Source organism: Ischnura elegans, chromosome 2, assembly GCF_921293095.1.
Source record: "Ischnura elegans chromosome 2, ioIscEleg1.1, whole genome shotgun sequence".
Lineage (NCBI taxonomy): Eukaryota > Metazoa > Arthropoda > Insecta > Odonata > Coenagrionidae > Ischnura > Ischnura elegans.
The window spans coordinates 16,626,363-16,646,794 of record NC_060247.1 but is presented as its reverse complement, the minus strand read 5'-3'; the positions used below and the strand labels follow the sequence as shown (position 1 = coordinate 16,646,794).

Below are 20,432 nucleotides of genomic sequence, written 5' to 3'. Positions count from 1 at the left end.
CGTACTCTTTGGTACCAAAGAGTATGGCCCTGGGGAATTAATTTTCTTTCATTGTTTGCTGAGATGGTGATATAAAAAAATGGCATTGGAGAGCCACTTTTATGATTGCCATCTTCCCTATTTTTCCAGGAATTAAGGAAGGAGTCGGTCATCCCCATTCCACCCACACCCTCATAATACACCACTGTAGTCAGGAGGGATGAACATTTGGTGGCAAAGAGACAAACCCCCACTTGAGTGGGGATCCTAGCATTGCCATATCTAATTAATGTTTTCGGGGAGATGGTTCAACTCTCAATAATCACCCACCGAAACAAATCCACACATCTAATAGCCCTAGTAGTACTAGATGAGTGGATTTGATTTAGTGGGCGATTGTTGAGAGTTTGTGGAGTGGAGGTATCGTAATATGCATACATATGTAACAGTGCCGTCGTGGCAAAATCAGCAGTGCCGAAACACATTCCATTTTTTAGAAGTGAAATATTACTGTGTTTTTTATTACAAGTTATTTTTTAAGTTTTATTACAATTTTTTATGATTTGGCTAAGAATGTATATATATTAGAAATTTTGAGGCAACAAAATTGATGAAGTGTTATTTGACTATTATGTCTTTTGTTGACCAGTCCCGGCACCATGAAACCTCATGAAATATGTGAGCAAATTTATCGTAGGTGCAATGATGGGGGAATTTGGCCCACATAGCTCTCCTGCGCCCACGAGAGTAAATGGGGAGACCATCATTATTGGTGGGGCCAAGATCTTTCGAGGATGCCATTATAATAATAACATTTATATACTATAAACAACGAAATAACTTTATAGACTATAAACAACGAAAACTGCCTCCGGAAACGAATAATGTGTAATACCTACAAAGATATAGAAAAGAATCAATGCCTCAAATCCCATAGTTTGCTTTGGTATATTGGATACTTCCTCTCAGAGGATTATACGTTTCCTCCCCTACCCCCTGGCGCGAGACAATTGATTCCCTAGCTGCGACTGCTCTGGCCGGCTGTATCATCTGCAATAAAATTTCCGCTCCCTGCGACCTCCTCATGACGATAACTTTTCGTCAAAATTGGAATCTCGCAGGAAGAGTACGAGGTCGTTGTCTCAGGAATGATGATTTTTATGGTCTCCCTGCGCTCCCCCCTGCCTACATGAAATTTCCGACACAGCTTCATCTAGATGAAGACGTGCCACGTCCTCCTCAGGCAGTAAACTGTGTTAACATTATTGTAATCAAGGAATAATAGGATTGAGTGACCCAACTTAATTACAAATAAATGAAAAAAACTTCAACATGTCAGTGACCTCCGAATTATGGTCACCAATCATTTAATTATAAAAACGGGCAGGCATGTAGTCATCGAAGACCACTAGATAAAATGAAAGAGAACCATGGCAAGTGAAGTCTTTACAAGCATTGGTCATATAACATTTCGAAAGAAACATAAATAAGAACTTTGATTATGACAAATATAACAAAACGTAAGAAATGCCGCATGTTGGCATCACTGCGGCGGGCTGCGACCCTTCCGTCCCGCTCAAGGTCACCCGCTGTTTGGTTTGTATTCAATCTGTCAGGCGGACCACGAAAATTCGTGGATAAACTATTAGCATCTCGATCAAGTTTCGTACGCGGCAATCTGGGAACGGTGCGACAGAGCTTTTGATCTGCATCAGTGTGAAATAAATACCTGTGTTATCTTTGACGAGGTTATAGTTGTGGGTGAGCAAGGAGGTATATTTTGAATTTAAAAATAGATCTAACGTTATCAGTTACGTCTGTAAGGTTGGCTATCGTAAACATCGACATCAGAGGAAACGGCGTTGTATGCTAGAGGCTCATTATCATTACAGAAAACCGACGGAATCTGCTTAAAGTCGAAAAATCCCTATCCATAGCTGAATTTCAGCCGGCGGTGACCACCAAAGGAATTGTTGAGAATTTAAAGATCAAGGAGAATTGGAGTTTCGAGACGGTATGCATGTCGCTGTTAATGTTGTCGTAGGGGGCGTGGTTGTATTTTTTAATCAGTAGCGAATAAAACACAATCAATTTTCAGCCATGCCGGTGATTTGGGAAGCTGTTGGTGCCACACTATTACCCCATGTTGGAGGATACCTCAATGGATTAATTGTCCGTCCGCAACTGAAAACGTGGTACAAGGTAGGGTATCAAGTGTTTTTTAATCTTTCTGGCTCTTATTTTATTCCTCACGCTGTACTGATGAAAGTCCTGTGAATGACATTAAGAATATATAGTCTAAACTGATGCAGATACTCTAGAACTGCTGTTTGTGGATAGCTATGTAGGGGTTATTAACACTTATGAGAACAGCTTCAATGGTCACCCTCATCCAAGTTTTCATATGGGGGAAAATCTCCTATTTAATGAACTGGGTATATGCAAAAACTTAAGTTAATCTGTTAAGAGCAAGTGTGCACAAATAGTATCAAATTTTATTGTTTTTGAGGAAATGAATGCAGTGGAACAGCTTACGATATTTATGCTATGCTACCTGTTCTTAAATATGCAGTTGAGGAGGGAGTGAATTCAATGCTAGGGACCAACCAAGCTCAGGTTAGTGGAAAAAGGAGACGACTGGGAAGGAGAGCAATTGCCCCCTCGAAAAGGAGCTGTATGATGAAAATGGCATAGATTTTCATTCAGCATACAAGCATACGGGCTCAAGCCAGGGTGGTTTTTGTGGGAGACGGCCACCCCCTGTAATTCCTGAAAAAATAGAAATTTCATCATCCGAGTCCCCCATTGTGAGTTGCAGCTCTAACTTGCTCTAAATTTTGGGGGATTTTGCCGTGTGTCAAGGATCAGTGAGGGTAAACACAAGATGTATCTTAAGAGGAAAGGCACTTAACCTTAATCGTCTATTCAGCCTTCCTGGGGTTATAGGGAAGGTGCTCAATGGTAGGCTGGTGAACAAAGTCAGTAGGTGCTGCTGACAGGAGGGACACTGTCTCCCAATCGACTATTACTTATTACCCCAGGTTTGCTATACAACAGCCTGAGGGGCTTCTTGTTAATTTCAGGAAAGGATCGAACAGTACAAGGGAATGCCTGACAATGAAGGAACTTCAACTAGGTCAGTTATTTGTACTTTAATCTCCCAATCAGCACCATGACATTCTCAGAACCGAACAAAACAAAAAAATCTCACGTTCAAAGGGTCACGGACATATACATACCTATTATTCTCCTGTCTTAATTCTATCTGTCCCTCCCCTGATTGACTTTCAGGGCCTTCAGATACTTGAATATAGAACTGAAAAATGGAAACATAAAGTTGATTATTGGTGGTGAGTATTGCTAATCTCTGCAATAGCATGTTGTGTTCTTGGATTCCTGAAGGTAGACTCATCCCGTTTGACTCCAGCCATCACTGCCCAGTCACACCATGGCACTTGCCCTTCAAATGACGAAAGCATACACTGTATTTTGCAATTCCTACAGAAATACAGTAATCATGAAGGCAGCTCTTCAATACAAGCATTCATTACACCAGCCCAACAAACAATATTGAAAAGTATTGAAGAATATTTAAAACCCGTTGTACAAGCAGATGCATAATCATTAAAGGTGGAGCATACCAAAAAGTTACCACAGAAATTATTTAACCACATGCCCTGCCCTCCAAAAATCTATTTTCATTTATCCCTGAGTAGAGAATTATAATATTAATAATAATATAATGTTTTCTCAAGTTTACCAAGTGAAAGTAGAACTATACAGTCCTCTTTTGCATTTAACAAAGTGGATTAGCTCATACACTCAAGGCCTGGGTGGTGATCTCTCAGGGATAGTGACCCTTGGATCCAGGCGTGCAGCTAGGAATTAACGCTAGAGGGGTTTGGCGTAACTAATACTGGGGGGTATGGAATGCTGGTGCCCTCTTCCAGAAATTTTTTGAGATAAATGGTTCAAAATAGTGACTGTTAAGGCTCTCTGAGGGATATTTTATTAATCCTTACTCTATTCTATTAGTAATATTTATCCAATTAAGTAAAATGGATTAAATTTTTTAATTTCTCTTGAGTTTTCAGGGGGTTTATCCCCCATACCCCCTCCCCCCCCCTCACTGTGCCACTGCTTGGATTCATCCAGGTGAGATTCAAACTTCTAACATCAGTCAGCTGGCAAGGACTTTATTCTGCCCCCTTAAATGCATGACATTCATATGTCTGAGGTCATCTCTATCCTCACCTATCAAAACTTTTGTATAGGTAATTCACAGAATAAAATCATCTTAATAAAGTGAACGAAAATTGTTTGATGGTATTGGGAGTGGAAGTATATTGTGGTAAGTCCATATTAAAGTCAGTTGTGGTTGCCGTGAAAAATTTTTCGTGTTTGGATTTTAAAGGCTATGAGTGAGAGGCCACCTTCTCTGTCTAACCTCATTAGTTTCTAAGTAGTAAGGGCTTGGAAAGAATTTTAGGATTGTGTGTCTAATTTTAGGACTTGAAAAAGCCCTCCTGGTGTCCACCTAATGCAGCATTTCCAGTGGCTTGGACTACATTGTATACTGGAATGGGATATGCTTCTTACTTGGTCTGGCGTGATGGAGGAGGATTTGATGGTAGGCTTAAATTCACTGAATTACCTCACATAAAAATCCTTAATAGTATACAGTGGAACTTGGTAATAACGGCATCGGCTGTAATGTCAACTCGGGTTTAACGTCATATTTTATGCAGACCAGCCAAAATTGAACATTTTATGTTGTACGAAAACCCGTTTATATCGTCGACAAATATTGCGATGCTCGGGTATAGCATCAAAAATTTTGTGATTCTTAGGTTGCAAAAGTGCTTCACTGCTGCACTGCATCAACACTCAGCACACTTCAAGACGTTTGTTGCACAACGGAGAGAATTTATATTTGAAAGGACCGTTCAAAAGAAGATCACAGATTTTTTTCGACAGTAAAGTAAGGTTTTTATTAGGCTATAAAATATTTAATTGTGAATATCATTTTTTTATTAATGTTTTTTTATTATACATGTTCCAATGTACGAGTAGATTTCAATAAACAGTGTTGTATATTGCAGAACATTTGCGTCTTTACTTTGTTCTTTCACTCAGATTAAAGGCTGCTTTTTTTATAACGTCACTCGGGTATAGCGTTAAAAATCTTCTGGTCCCTTTGATGACGTTATAACCAAGTTCCACCGTATATAATTTTATAAATATAGTTTGCAGTGAATTACGATTAGATAAGGCAATGCAAAAGTATGAGGTCTATCGTGTTTGCAAGCCTGCATGCTGTTTCTACCTCACACTGAAGTACATACAGGGCTATTATTCCAGCAGTCATCAACATTTTGCTGGATCAATTATTCTGTGAAATGGGCATTACAATATTACTTCTTCAGACCAGGTGTCCAATCACTTTAAAAGTAATGGAAGTATTAATATTATGACTTCTTATTTATATGATCATAGAAACTCGAGTTTCTATTTTTTAATATATATTTAGTAAAATAAGTTAATGCAAAGGACATTTTGGATGGTTAGGCTAATTTGTGTTGTTAAAGTGCCGCAAGAGCATACACAGAGTTAGTATGTATTTTAATTTTCAAAATTTACTGACTTTTCATGGATATATTTTCACCACTTCACTTGAAGTAACCATATCAGACAATAAGGTTGAAGTCTTTAAGGCTTTCTTGAAATTGGGAAATACATACAGTAGATTCCGTTTAATGGGTCCACCGGTTACTTGGGGCAGCCGCTTTATTGGGGCAGATCTTGAAGAACAGAACCCAACAGAGGAATATCCCAGAGTATTCTCCGCTTGATTGGGACAGCATGCCACTCTATTGGACCATGAGTCGGCGACATAGACTCTATAGAGTATATATAATCGTGAGGAAATTAAAATTTTTTGCTTTCAGAATACAATATTTTTATATTATCTTCCTTTGATTTACTCTTATTTTTCACTAATGTTCCTATTCTTGCCCTATTTTGAAAGCTCTTGTTGTTAAAGTATCCGCAAGGACTTTTATTTAATAGGACTTACAATTAGTAAAAGACATTCATTCAGCATCACCCGTAGCTGTGACAAATATTTTTTAACAAAAATGTTATAATACCTAAAAATGATAATAAATTAACTAAAATCGCTGATTTATTAATAAAATTAATGGTTTAATAAACTTATGTTGCATTATAAACATTCTTTAGTCTTCTTTCTACCATTTCAAAGTTTTTTATGCCCATATACAAGAGAGTTCGCCTAATCGGAGCAGCTGCTTAATTGGGGCAAAGTGCACAAGTTCCAATATGTCCGAATTAACCGGAATCTACTGTAATATGTACTTAAATATACTTTATAGCAGTCCATGCATTGATATCATTTAAACTATTTTGAAATGTAATTCCCTTTTAATTATGTCTCCATTTGGATAATCAATATTGTACTTCGAATACGCGAATCCCAGTTAAGAATTTAAGTTGTTAAAAAACAGTGATGTTTGAAGTGCTAATCAAGGAGCCAAGTTAGCATATAAAAATATTACGATCAATATAGCTGAAAGAAGCAATAACTTCCTTTTACATATAACTTGGTTACGAACAACAGTGACTTCTTGAAATTCAGTAAAAAATATACTTTCTTGCCAGGTTCAAAGAATGATAATGTGACACCCTAATAATACCTACCATCTTGGCCCAATTATAGTGCAATGTTTTTTCACCATTATGTGCATCATTTGAAAATCATACTCATGCAATATTTGAGTATTTACACCATGGATAGTGTAAGCTATCACACATCATACTTGAGTTCATGTTTAATGTTTCACCTAAATATACCCATATTGAGCTATTTTCAAGAGGAATAGTGTTTTATTGAAAAGGAAGATGCCAATTGTAGTTGTTAAATGTTTTCCTAATGTCACACTTAAAAGTTTGGAGGTGGGATTATTGAATCGCAGAGGCTGTATTCAGTAAAATACGATTAATAAGAGAATGAATTAAGCTGACAATGAGACTTAGCCAATTCAGATTGAATAACCTCTCCATATTCTATTGAGTTGCAAAAATTATGTGTTGAGCTAAGCATCAGAGCTACAGCAAATATGAGTTATTGTTACTGTACCTACAGCAGGAAGCATTGGGGCATCAGCAGAAAACAATGCTACTACATTTTTGTTTGAAGATTTTTGCAACTTCTTTTATATTAGTGCTATTTTCCCCAGAAATAGCATATATTCTTCTTCCAACAGTTGGCTGATTTTGAGGAAAGAGCAATTGTCTTTTGGCATCATGTTTTCAAAATGGAAAAATAATTGTAGGATCATAGAATCTTGGTAGGTCTAAAAATAATGAGCTTTTGAAATGCGATGGTGGTTGGCGTAACATGGTGAAACTCCTTCATGATGCACAAAGGTTAAGAAAACACTTAGCTGTTTCACAAAATATAATATAATGCGACCGGTTTCGATACAGCATATCATCATCTGGCATTATATTATATTTTGTGAAACAGCTAAGTGTTTTCTTAACCTTTGTGCAGCTTTTGAAATGGTGAAAAACCTTGGTATCAATAGAAGCCCTTGCACTAAATGTAGAAAAAAATGAGTGTATACATAAATTGTTGCCTACGTTTTAATGTGTGAATAATATTTTCAATTACATTTGATTTTAATTACAGCTAACTTTGTGCTTTCACTTTCAGGTGATGCCCGTTTACCTCTCGCCCTGTATGCTAGTCAGCTAGCATTAAATTGGGCATGGAGCCCAATATTCTTTCATTACCACAGTTTTAAGTGGGTGAGTCAGTATATCTGTAGGTAACAGATTAACATATGAAACAGGAGTAATTACAGTCGGATCTGGATTTGAGGTTTTCCGCATTTAGTGTTTATTTTTTGGGGTCCCGATTCATTCCCTTTGTGAGCAATGTAAAAATTATCCTCATTTAGTGTTTCCGCATTCTGCATTTTTCCACATTTAAGGTCGTAAAAAATTGTTCCGCTCAAGATATTTTTGCTTGATTTAATGTTTTTTCATTATGGTTAATTCAAATGATTATTGAAATCTTTGAATTTCTACTCAACAACAAGAAAATTCTCATGAAATTTTAGCAAGAGTAGATTGAATGTACCCGTGAATGCTTCTTCATCAGCATTCTCTTACAAATGTGGTGCTGGGACCTTCAACTTGCAAGGCAGGTTATTTGTCTTCACGTGATGTTTCACTCCCCTTCTTATCCAAACACTTTTTGCTTCAAATTCGATCTATCGAGTTATGTCATCCCTTAATAATCTGTAATGACTGTATCTATCACTTCTTGAACTTGACTTTGATGATTACGTGACGACTAATGACACGAGTTACGCTACTATGACCGTTTTCTGGGAATGTTTTTTCATCAATGGCTTATGCACCTTTCGACTTTCATCTCTGATCTCTACAGGAAGTGCATTTGTGGTTGACTTCGACATCGTAACTCGGATGAAATTGCCAAACTCCAGAGGCAGTGACAATTTTTTATATTAGCTCAAGTTCTGTTGAAGATGAAATCTTTTCACTGTGCAGAGTTAGCTAATTGTTACTCAAGGTTCAACCATATTTTCTTAATAACTGGCGAGAAACAAGGTGATCAGCACGTTGAATAAGCAACTTCTCCTGGCTCCATTCGACCTGCATGAGGCCGTGGATGTATGACATCAAATCTGGTGTTACCATCGATTTTAATCATCTTTGACTTGTATGCATACTCAAAATAGGATACTCCTATTTTGGATGATCTCGGAATCCAATATGTGCAAAATGTTAGGATTTTTAACGGCTCATTTGGCCCTCATTTACTGAGGCAACACAATAAATTAAGTTGGCAAAATTCCTGATAACCTTCCATTAAATAGATATTCCGTAGTGAATATAGAATTAAAGATTAAGGATCTTCTACTGTCTCTTTCACTTGTATATAATGATGCAATGATGAGGATTTTTTAGGAACTATACATACTATATAATTTTAGACTTGCTATAGTCAGCAACATGTCACTCTTATGCATGAAATAAGTTCTTTTAATTCATCAAAGCCACTGAAACATGAGTAAAAATGGAATCAAGTTCATAGAAATATTCTGCGTGGAAATGCTTTAAAGTTAATGCATATAATAATTTTCTTAAAATATAATCCACTCATTGCTTTATTTTACTTCCCAATTTTTTTTTAGCTCTCTCCTGAAAATTTTTATAAAGCCATGTGGTGGGATAAGAACATTTAATTAATGAATTTTTTTGCCGCATATAGCACTAGTGACGAGGGGGTGGGGTCCGGAATTCCTCCCACACCAAATATGAAAACTAAATTACTTTGCTTCTTCATTAAAGAAAATAAAATGTTGAAAGTTCACATACTTACAAAAGATTTCTTTGAAAAATGAAGTTGTTTCCATTGTAAAAAGTGTTAAAATTAGAAGTAAGGAAATAAAACTTTGTAAGGTTCCTTATTTTTTAAGGGTCCTAAGGTTTTATTTCCTTACTTCCAATATGGAGAGGTTTCACAAAGTAAAGCCTGAAGTTATTAGTTATATGTTAAAATTAGTTTAAAACCCTCTATTTTCTAACTTTTTTATTTTAATTTTCCCCCCACACCCTAGTTTTGGACCCCCCAAACGACATTCCTTTCTACTCCGCTGTTTGGCACCTTTTAGTGACTTAAAAATATATTATTTATTAATATAAAGCAATGAGGAACTTGCATGGGTCGTCGATTGCTATAAAAACTATTTTGAATAAGTAAAATGGATTTATTAGCTCGCAAAAATACCGTAAGTTTCTCCATTCAACATCAAAAGAAATAAAAAAATTGCATTTAAAATCGAGAAAAATTTCTCTGAGCCGACCACTGCGCGAAGACACCCGACCAATGCCGAGGCCAGGCGTGACGTCATAGGTGCCTAAACAACCGTAGGGAGTTGGGAAATACGCTTAGTGCATGCTGTTAAATTTGTTTTGTGGGAGTATTTAGCCGCTCATCGTCAGTTTATTTTGTTCTGTTATTCTTGGGCAAGTTTTCCTATTGCTATTGTGCCACGATTGTTACTTGGGGTATTAATAATGCGACATTGGGATGATGAAGTACAAGCGTTTCACTTCGTATGTTTTAGTTATCAGAAAAATGGATGATAACGTTGCCGCTCGTCCGAATAGTACACCTGAAATTCATCTACATCTACATAATACCCCGCAAGCCGCCTAAAAAGCGTGTGGTATGGAGTGTTAGGACACCAGCCTTTTTTTTAGGACACCAAAAATTGATGCCACGACCCTCACAGAATTTGTTAAGACAAATTATTGCTATACGTCGGCGGCAAATCGAGTTGTAAAAGAAACTTGTAATACTGGAGGATAACTTTTTTTTTTTTTTTAAGTAAATGAAAGGTCGTAGCACTTTTCCACAAGAATTTTTAATGCGTACAACGCGTTTCGGCTCACTGAGCCATCATCTGGTACAAGACGCTTTTGAAAGTGAGAGGAGTAAGACACGCGGCCTCTTTTTACCCTAAGCCCCCCCTTTTTTTTTTTTTTTTTCACTCTTCTCAACACCCCCTCCTCCTGTTTTGCTATGGTCTTCCGCACGTGTCGTCATTTTACAGTTATGACCAGAACCCTCCCTCCAACGTGGGTTCTCCACATCCCGTAGTTGTATCTTTCCCCATTGTCTATACTCTGTACACCCGTTCCCACCCCCCCCCCCCATCCTCAAAGATGTCAAATCCTCTCCTTCTCCAATACTCTCCTCTCTCAAGGGTATAAAAGGGATCTTCACATGTGTTCAAGCGTCTTGTACCAGATGATGGCTCAGTGAGCCGAAACGCGTTGTACGCATTAAAAATTCTTGTGGAAAAGTGCTACGACCTTTCATTTACTTAAATATGTCTAACTTCCACCAATTGAAGCCTGAATCTGTTGAACTTACTGGAGGATAACGATCGTAAGCTGTGCTGTTGCATTTGGCAACGCCGTATATGCGGAGAAGGTAGTCCTATCCATCCTACGGTACGAATTCACAGCAAAAGAGTCTGCACACAATTCACATGTGAGATCGCGAATCTGTTCCGCTGCTAACACACACACAAGCTACAACCTATTTCAATAATATAGGTAAATCCATTAACAATATATCAGCATATACCATAAAAATATAGATGGAAATAGGCAAATACAATTATCAGAAACTGGAAGTCACTACCATTCTTATATTCATCACGTACAACTTACAATAACAGAGCTCGTTATGATGAAAACAACTATTTATTCACTGATTTAAAGCCTTAAATTAGCCCACAGAAGTGACTTTTCTCACTACTATTCGTCGAAATAATGGAATAACAAACTTCACACTCAGTTTTTATTTCAATAGCTTGATCGCGAAATGTCATATCTACGGTGAACAACGGAGGTTAAGACGCCACTGACAATTTTAACACTTCTGTTAGACATTTATCGATAGCATAATAGAACTTTTTACAATTCAATCACGCTGGAACACTGATAACTCTTGGTCGATATTTTTCAACCTTGTCAAACTTTGTGCATTACAGCCACTGGCACTGTGATTATTAGCAGTAGCTTAACGGGAGATGTCACGTTGAAAATACATAGCACTATTTTTGCACAAAAATGTTCCTAGATGTTTCCAATCGGCGGGCAAAAGTTGCATTGACTGGAATTCACCTCATAATACAAGCAGAGGCAGTCTTAAATGACAAATTCTCCGGTACTTTCGAATAAACGGATGAAGTTATTGTATATAAAAGTTAGCGGACATTAGTAAACATCAAAATCGTTCCAATTACATACTTAAATGAATAATATGCCGCCGATAACATCAACTTACAACTAACGTCCCTTCCAACGGCCGTGGCTAAGACTCCTACAACGATGTTATTTAGGTATTATAACATTTTTGGTTTAACTGCTCCAGTTTTATATTTTATGCCCTTACTCAGATATTAATATTAAAAATAATACAAAATATGAAGGCTTCCGAGCCTCTATCGTCGGATATTTATCTTTAAATAGAAAATAATCAACATGTCTAACAAACGAAGCTCTCACAACTGCTGGCAACTATTACAAACAATCACAACAATAGCTTCGTGTGATGTATAGGCACCTTTGATGTCATCGAGGCTTCGTCGGCAGTGGCTTAGGGGGTGAGGGAGTTTTTCCCGCACTTTAACCTGGATCCGCCCAAAATATTTTTTTTTGAGATTAATAATTCATATTCTAGGAGAATGGTAAGGGTCTCATTTTTACTACATTCTGAAAATATTACATTGATCGGTTGTGTAGTTTCCGAGATACAGGCTGTGACATAAATGTCACATTGGGCGGATCTGTTGTCTTGTGGTGCAAGGTAATATTTCCACAGAAAAAGCAAATATTTTTCGCATTTGAGCTGCACTGTTCATTTAAATGATAAAAAACACTAGAAAAACATATTATTAATTACGTACACTATTTTCAAGCTTTTGTTTAAATTTAAAGTAAATTGTTTAAAAATTTAGCAATAATTTTCAGAGTTCCATTGCCCGCGATTCATAAATTTTTCGATGTAAATTGTGATTTTTTAAGATGTAGAAGTGTTTTGGATTTTTTCAATGCTATTTCACAAGTTTGGGGTATATTTAAATTTATAATGTTTATATTATAAACTTGTCAAATACACATCAAGAAAAATTATTTTAAATTTATGTATAAATTTAAGTTTTCGGCAGTAGTGTTATGAAATTACAGAACCTCGAATTGACACAATCAATGGATTTGTTGAAGGTACATTTAAATAATATTTTTACATGGCTAATAAGTAAAATAGATGAAAATGCATTTCCCAATTTTGGAAAATACATAGAATAAATATACATGTTTGAAAATATTCTCACAACATATAAGGGTGTAATACCTTATAAAATTGAATTAAATTTGAATCAATTTGTTTCGTATAAACTAAAGATTGCTTTAGAGTTCAATGCCGGCGTATGCGTACCATTTTGAGTGGTAAGTAGTAAAGCAATATTTGTCCATATTTCATGCATCGCATGCAGTGCATTTGACAGAAGCGCAATGTTCTCCAGCACGGCGACGCAATCTTTTGAGACTAATTGATCATTAGCATCGTAACATATTTCACTGTCTGCCTCTGTTGAAAGTGAAGTAGTACGGCGGCTATACTTGCCTTTGCATCGATGTATGGTCAGTAATGTTTGCATTATTACACGCCTGATCTCCAATTGTGACATGCAATGACCAGATTTCGCTCGTGAACAGATTGTGAACAGCTTCAGATTGTGAACAGCTACATCCAAAAGTCAAGGAAAATATTCCACCATTACCACCAAAAATGATTGTCTTCCGCCGAATGAATTACATGCAAGGATGGATACCAAAATACTCCACAATCATACCCCTGCCAAAAGAGAGTTTTTTTAGTGGGAAAAATCCCTCTGAAACGTTCTTTCAATTTAGTGATCTACGGCGAAGCTACCACAATTTGTCTATTATGTCGGGCATTGTACTGTCTGCACAGTGAAGGTATCTACTCATCACAAAGAACCTATTCCTTCGCTAGGCTACGGTAACCATTGAGTTGTGAGCACCCCCAGAATCTTCCCAGGAGCATCGCTTGGATGGAAACCAGTTACAACCTCATAACAGTAAAATCCCAATGAAAATTTTCATCTCCTCTTTACTGATGCTAGAAGATGAAAAAACAATAGAAGTAGTATAATTATCTAATTCTGCCATGAGAAAAAAGAATGTCATCCGAAAAAACTATTTTAAAAATTTCTACACCTAATTTTTCCCTCTATTCAGGAAGATCTGTTTCGGGGAATAACCTATTTCTTACAAAATGACCTTCTTGTCGCAAATTGGCAGCTTATCTTTTTACTTTTTTCTATTGGAGAAGTGACATAAGCTTCGTTGACTTCGAATCCTTTTCCTTACATCTAACTGGTACCGAAATTCTTCCGGACTTCTCTTGAAATTCATTAGTATTATCATTATCAAGCTGCAAAACAAGCTCCACTCTTGCCCGAAGTTGTCTTCCCGTTAAATTTTCCACAAGTCCACCAGCCTGGTCATCTGCAATGTCCCCATCAGTGACAATTGCTGCTTCTGGTGGCTCAAGGTATATTGTAATTCGTCAAAGTCTTCGTTTTCCGGAAGCTATTTGGCTTCACACAGTGTAATATCTCTGAGCTATCGATATCCCTAATATTAAAAAATTTAATTCAAAAGTAATTACCGGAATAAAAGTTGATAAATGCAAATTTATCGACTAATTGATAAATAATAAATCTTTTGGCGGGAATACGAAGGAAAAAACGTTGAAAATGGAATAAATTCTAACTAGAGCATAAAATTCGAAACTTTGAAGATTTGTATAGGGATCCGCCCAATGTGACATTTATGTCACAGTAACATTTATCAGAGTATATTACAGAAACGGAAAGCAATACCAAACATATTAATGTATTATTAATAATTTTGTATCATTATGTTGATACATACCAAAAATTGTCGCTGTAGCGCATGTAGTTAATGAAAAAATTAAATATTTACACAAAGCGAACGTCCATTTTTAGTGTCTAGGGAAGGCGCATAAGTACCAGGGGTACTCAAAGGATAGGTCTTCACTCTCACTTGTCAATTCTTACCTTGAATTGAAGCACGTAGCTTCCTCTTTCTTATAAGGTATAAAACACAACAATATACCGTGCCCGAACGATGCAAGAGCCATTACAGTGGAGCGATACAGGGTGTGACATTTATGTTACAGGTTAAAATTCGTTATATTTATCATTGAATATCTCTCGAAGGAAAATTCAGATTTACATGCGGTTTTCTTTGTTGTATTCAGTAAATAATTTTCTGACCGCCTGTGAAATAAAAAAAATTCATACAAGTTCCCCATTCCAATCATTACCCTTAAAGCTGAAAAAAATGGCTGGTCCTCATGTAGTGGTTTAAATTTTGTTCCCCCTGAAAAATGTTAAATCAGGATTCTACTGCACCTACATGATGACAATGTAGGTGGGGGAGGGTTTGAACTTCCATGAAAGTTTTAGTGGGATTCAAAGGAAACCTGAAGATTTTCTGCCGATGGCATTGGTTGAGGAGGCCATATAGAGACCTCACGTTGCATGAAATGCCAGAATAAAGGCATGACACCAATTATTTCTGAAATGTGTATTATATAATCCTGTTTTTCCTTTAGTAAGAACAGTCTTGATCAGTGATCTCATCTAGTGTGTCCCATAAGAACCACCTAAATTTTCTTTGATAGATGCTGTTTGATTCCAGTCTACCACAATTGTCATACATAGCTGGCTCAATGCAATTGGACAAATCATTAAGGAATACCAGAATCTTCCATGAAGATGGCTGATTCTTTAGCTTAGTGATATTTGAGTCATCTTCTAGTTTTTGCATCATTATTCTAATTACTGAGAACCGATCGTAGCTCATGTTATTTTGGATACAGCCTTGAAACCCATTAAAATCTCTTTATGTGACAGCTGTTTGGTATGTATTTCCTTACAGTTTAAACTTTAAATTTTTATTTCAGAGTATGGTGAACATAACTCTTCTCTGGGGAAATGTTGCAGCTTGTGCCTACTATTTCTGGGAAATAAATCGGCCTGCAGGGTTACTAATGGTGCCTTACCTGGGGTGGCTCACCCTGGCAGCTGCCATTACATACCGTATTTGGCAGGATAATCCTCCAAAGGATAGCAAAGAAGAGACCCGAAAGAAGTAATTTTGTAATCTTGCATAGTGGTCAGAATGATGGGAGCAACTTTGTAAGAACTCATATGTATTTTCATTTTTTGACTGATTTTTCTTATTATTCAACTGCAAAGATAATTATACTTTGGGACCAAGGGGACACCACCCCAAGTGGTGCACTCCATTCCTGCTGAAGTGAGATGTGTACTGGAATTATTTCCTAATACATATTACACCTCATCTCCAGGTGCTAGCATCCTTTTAAAAGTGTCTGCATGGTGAGGATTACAAACCTTGTAATAACATACTGAATGAACCATTCAGCATTATCAATGTTTTTAGGCGCGTAAAATTTCCATTCAGGTCCTGTGATGCATTCTGTTTCTGGGGCAGTAATGTATGCGACACTAAGTGGTTAAACCCAGTAAGGGTCATCACTATGTAACTAGTTCTCCATCAGTGATGATTTGCCATAAGTCTTGAATCGGCCTAATATGTGTCAGCTAGTTATTTGGAAGTCAACTGGATTCTTTAACTTCAGACTCTAATAACCACTTCAAATCATTGTATGGTTATTTAGGCAAAACATCCAGTTAACATGCATTTTTGGGATCATAAAATGGATTATTAACAATTAATTTTTATAATGCATAAATTTATTATAATACATGGGCAATTAAAGCCTGAAACCATGTAATTTTCCCAGTCTGTTCTGGTTTTGCTATCAGTATAATTAATGGCAAAAATAGAGTAGTCTATTCAAATTTTAGGGACTAAGGAGTCGCATAGGAAAGGAATTGATAACCCTGAGCTCTCCCTTTTAGACATTTCACCACACCTAAGCAATTTTCACTATGGAGGCAGACTGAAGACTGGTATGAATTTTTCATTTAGACATATAAAGTGGTGTATATTTACTATTTTCTTACTATTGTATTCATATTGTGATGAGATTTTTGTGAGCAACTTTATTATAGGAAATGCTGAATTTTATTACTGCCAATAAAATCTCCCTTTTTCTCTTATAATTATTTTCCCTTTTTTTTATGACTAATCATTTTAACAGCATTTTGAAATATTAAATTGAAAAAAAAAAAAAAACCGTAAGAAAAATGATCAATACCTGGAGATCTTATGTTATTCATCAGAAAGCACCAAATATATAAAAAAATTGGCAAATTTACCCATATAGTACTCTGATATCATACTTAGGGGTACGGTATTAAAGAACTAGATCGCCATTTCAGGTTCACTTTAAATGTGTGCACTTCGCTGTCTCAGAATAGGGTGCCTGCATTACCACTGCACATGTATGTGGTGTCAAGGCACCTTAATTCTACAGCATCACCAACGGTGATGCCAATTCAACATTACTGAGTGGCTTGATGCGAGCAAAGGAAAATGGTTATCACAGACAACCGGGGAGCAGAATGGAGGAAAAAGTGAGTCCCCGGCTCATATTTGGAAAACCAATGCTGTAATGATTTACTAAAAAGTAATGTTAAGCTCTTAAATAAGTATTACAGTAAAAGATCCTCCAGACGTGCTTTCACCCACCACAAATCATAATGTGTTTGCAGTACTTGCCACTTGGCCCACTGACGGGCTGAGTGACCAAAATTTTGCTGAGGAAAAAGATATAATTGGGATTAAAAATTTATGTGATTATCACACCCATAACTTTTAATGCCATTTAAAATATTATATAGGAAATAGTGGGAGCTCAGTCACACTACTGACATTTTGGAGAATAGATTTAAGTGCACACAACCCAAGTTTCAACAGGACTCGGGCACCTATGCTTCTACGCACATCTCCTACATTCGTGCCATGATGTTAATTTGTGAGTGGAGGTTAGAAAAAATTGTAAGCCCTATAGAAGACTTACCTACTGTCATTCTTCACTGGGAGACATATGCATCAATTTTGACCTTGAAAGATTTATATGATATCCCCACCCATTGAAATCCACCATAAGAGTAGCAAAAATTAAAATCTATCATAATGCGCCCAAAAATGGAAAACCTGAAAATTAAACCCCAACCTAAAATCACCATTAAATTGGGTATAAAGCAGAGAAATAAAGTGACCATGAGACTAACGACGGTGTGCATTCATACTATGACCACAAAGTACAAATGAGGAAGTTTACCACCTCAATATGAACCCGGAACCCTCGATTTCTGATTGAGTGCTTAAGCCAGTTAAGCTACCGAGGCATCATTCTCCCTTGTGGAAATTTGAGGACTACACCACTGCAGTCTTTTTCGCACAATTTATGCACTGTGGTCGACTCCCGTAAAAGTTATGACCGTGGCTAGTCCCAGTATATTTAAATCAGCCAAGAAGGACTGCTTCATGTGGTCTAAGTTCGGGCTTTGCTACCAAGTTCTGGCACCGTGCACATGATTTGGACTGCTCGTGGCATCAATATGCTCAGCAGTCCATACCACCCTGTCTGGTTGTGTATGCCCCAGCAACATCTAACTGGACAAATTAACGTTACCTGTAGTTAGTCGTAAAAAAATTAGGCAAGCCACCTAGGAGACTTAAGCATGAAGCATCACCTGCATCATGTACAGGAGCAAAAATGGGTAATATTACACTGAAAAACCCTCAATCCAGTTATCATGATGTTACCCATGTTATGAATGGTTGGGTATCACATACATTTAACTTGCATTGAGCACAATGACTGACGAACCACTTTTGGGAGCATTACCAAAAACAAAATTTTTCATTATGAGTCTCTCGAGAATGTACCTGCTCTGAAATAAATAAAACCAAAGGCTGACCGCAATACGGCATTTAGAAGGTAAAATATGGCAAAAAAGCCACTTTCAAAAGTAACTCCAAAGAGACCATTCACTGAATTCCTAAGTGACATTTTCTGACAATTTCTTGCACAGGAAATGCGGCTCGTCGATACCAGACTAGAAAATGCAAACAAAGATAAATGATTAAATAGAGCCAAAAGTTGTTCACAGGCTGTTATGAAAAGTATATCATGGCTATAAAAATATCCTCAACCTCAGGAAATTGTTCATTATCATTATAACAAAAGGTACACAATGTTTTCGTTTTAAAATTTATCATACTCAAATTTCAGCAGAGAAGACATGAAATCACACTGGTTAAGTAGATCTAGGAACAAAGTTTTAAAAATTTCACAATTTCGCAATAATTAGTTAATGGCTTTGTGATCACGCCTTGCAACATACTAAACCATAGACACGCCTTTCTTCTTCACTCCATGATAACCCGTCCTTAAATAACAGACGATAACAACATTCGGTACACGTGAAAAACAATCCTGTAATTTCTCACCTAGCACATACAATTGCAGAAAATCAAAATAAGCCTATTAGCATTTCCATCATAATTTCATCTCATGACAGCAGTCATTAGCGGAAAATTTGACAAATGAATGCGGAATACATTCTTAGGGTATTTTATAGTATTTTAATGGAACACTAAACTCATACAAACACTATTACTCCCTAAGTCAATGATGATCAAATGTCAAATAATACCCTCACATTAAAATGCATCACACTAGAGAACTCAAACTCCTCAACCAATAACTTGATTGCAAGCAAGGGTAAACGTGATAGAATATTTACTTTCAAGAAGGATAAAAACTTGGATATTACTATTCCTCCTGGTTAACCTCCACGGCACGCCACTGTCTCTCAATTCACTGCAGAATTGCTAGGTAAGAAATCAAAAGCCACGATACAAAATCCATATCTAATTCCAAATATCAAACACAAGAGAAAAACACGAATTTAGAATGGCCTATGAAGAGCAGCATCTTCGATTTCAGCGCTGAAACGAAAATAAAACTAGTTTAGTAACATGACTATACAGACATCCGGTATACATTTCCCTAGAAAATTAACCTACCATAATTACTAGGCCTTCCCAACAGTATTTTCTTTTCCATCACCCCCACTGGCTTCGTTTCCTTCCTTCTCCTTGGTGCTGCTAACTGGCAGTTCCTCCTTACTGGCGTCGTCGAAGTTACCCATCAGTTCTGGTACTTCATCATCATCGAGGTTTGCCTTACCGCCTGCAGCACTGCTGGTGACACTTGACGCCAATCGCTTTAAATGAGCCAATCCACCTGGTCCCAATTGGCTTAAAATTCCCGGTAACATTTCGGTAACCTTCTTATTCTCCGCGTGACCGGTGATAGCGAAAGTGTTTGCCGCCAGAGATGCTTGTGCCTTCGGGTTGTTAAAATGAATAACTGATCCATCTTCCTTTATCATATTAACTTCCTCAATTCCGGGAATGGTATTAACAGAAAGTTTTTTCAGCGCACTCTGAAGCTTCTTGTCATCTGTGGCCGCAGTAGCATGGACAACCTTCTTCTTTCTCCTTGGGGTTCCTTTCCCTCCAATGCGAACTTGAGATTGTAACTTCCGTAGTTTCTCCTGATTCATGGTTGTTTCCTTAGCTCGACACAAAAATGACACTTATAACAGTCTTCGCCCGCAAATACAGCAATTTCACTGTTCACTTAGCTGTCTTCCTATTTCTTAGCTACTTCGAACACGTGCAGTGACACCAATTTGGCAAGCACGAGAAATGGCTGCTTTCGGTGATATCGACTACAAAGCAACTATCGATATTATTAT

At 37.0% G+C, this 20,432-nt stretch overlaps 2 protein-coding genes across 3 annotated transcripts; one reads left to right on the top strand and one right to left on the bottom strand.

Moving 5' to 3' along the window:
* Nucleotides 1–1,542: 1,542 nt before the first annotated feature.
* On the top strand, nucleotides 1,543–16,817 carry LOC124153437 (translocator protein-like). Of its 2 annotated transcripts, none has more exons than XM_046526587.1 (6): nucleotides 1,543–1,740; nucleotides 1,872–1,993; nucleotides 2,078–2,181; nucleotides 4,489–4,609; nucleotides 7,715–7,809; nucleotides 15,629–16,817. In XM_046526587.1, the coding sequence occupies exons 3-6, from the start codon at nucleotides 2,080–2,082 to the stop codon at nucleotides 15,818–15,820; spliced, it is 510 nt and encodes a 169-aa protein (XP_046382543.1). In that variant the 5' UTR covers nucleotides 1,543–1,740; nucleotides 1,872–1,993; nucleotides 2,078–2,079; the 3' UTR covers nucleotides 15,821–16,817. The 2 variants fall into 2 exon arrangements, with proteins under 2 accessions (XP_046382543.1, XP_046382542.1); XM_046526586.1 differs by having other exon boundaries at nucleotides 1,543–1,752.
* A 2,046-nt stretch (nucleotides 16,818–18,863) lies between these two features.
* LOC124153436 (transcription factor BTF3 homolog 4) lies at nucleotides 18,864–20,394 on the bottom strand. Its single transcript, XM_046526585.1, has 2 exons — nucleotides 19,696–20,394; nucleotides 18,864–19,617 (listed from the first exon to the last, which is right to left on the bottom strand). Exon 1 carries the CDS (start codon nucleotides 20,235–20,237, stop codon nucleotides 19,704–19,706), a length of 534 nt encoding a protein of 177 aa, XP_046382541.1. The 5' UTR covers nucleotides 20,238–20,394; the 3' UTR covers nucleotides 18,864–19,617; nucleotides 19,696–19,703.
* Nucleotides 20,395–20,432: the final 38 nt, after the last annotated feature.

What these genes read in the sequence shown, in the direction of transcription:
- LOC124153437 (XM_046526587.1), top strand. Translation starts at nt 2,080, where the DNA reads ATGCCGGTGATTTGGGAAGCTGTTGGTGCCACACTATTACCCCATGTT. An exon ending in TGATGGAGGAGGATTTGATG is followed by an intron (nt 4,610 to 7,714) that starts GTAGGCTTAAAT and finishes TTTCACTTTCAG; the next exon opens with GTGATGCCCGTTTACCTCTC. An exon ending in ATTACCACAGTTTTAAGTGG is followed by an intron (nt 7,810 to 15,628) that starts GTGAGTCAGTAT and finishes TTTTTATTTCAG; the next exon opens with AGTATGGTGAACATAACTCT.
- LOC124153436 (XM_046526585.1), bottom strand. Translation starts at nt 20,237, where the DNA reads ATGAATCAGGAGAAACTACGGAAGTTACAATCTCAAGTTCGCATTGGA.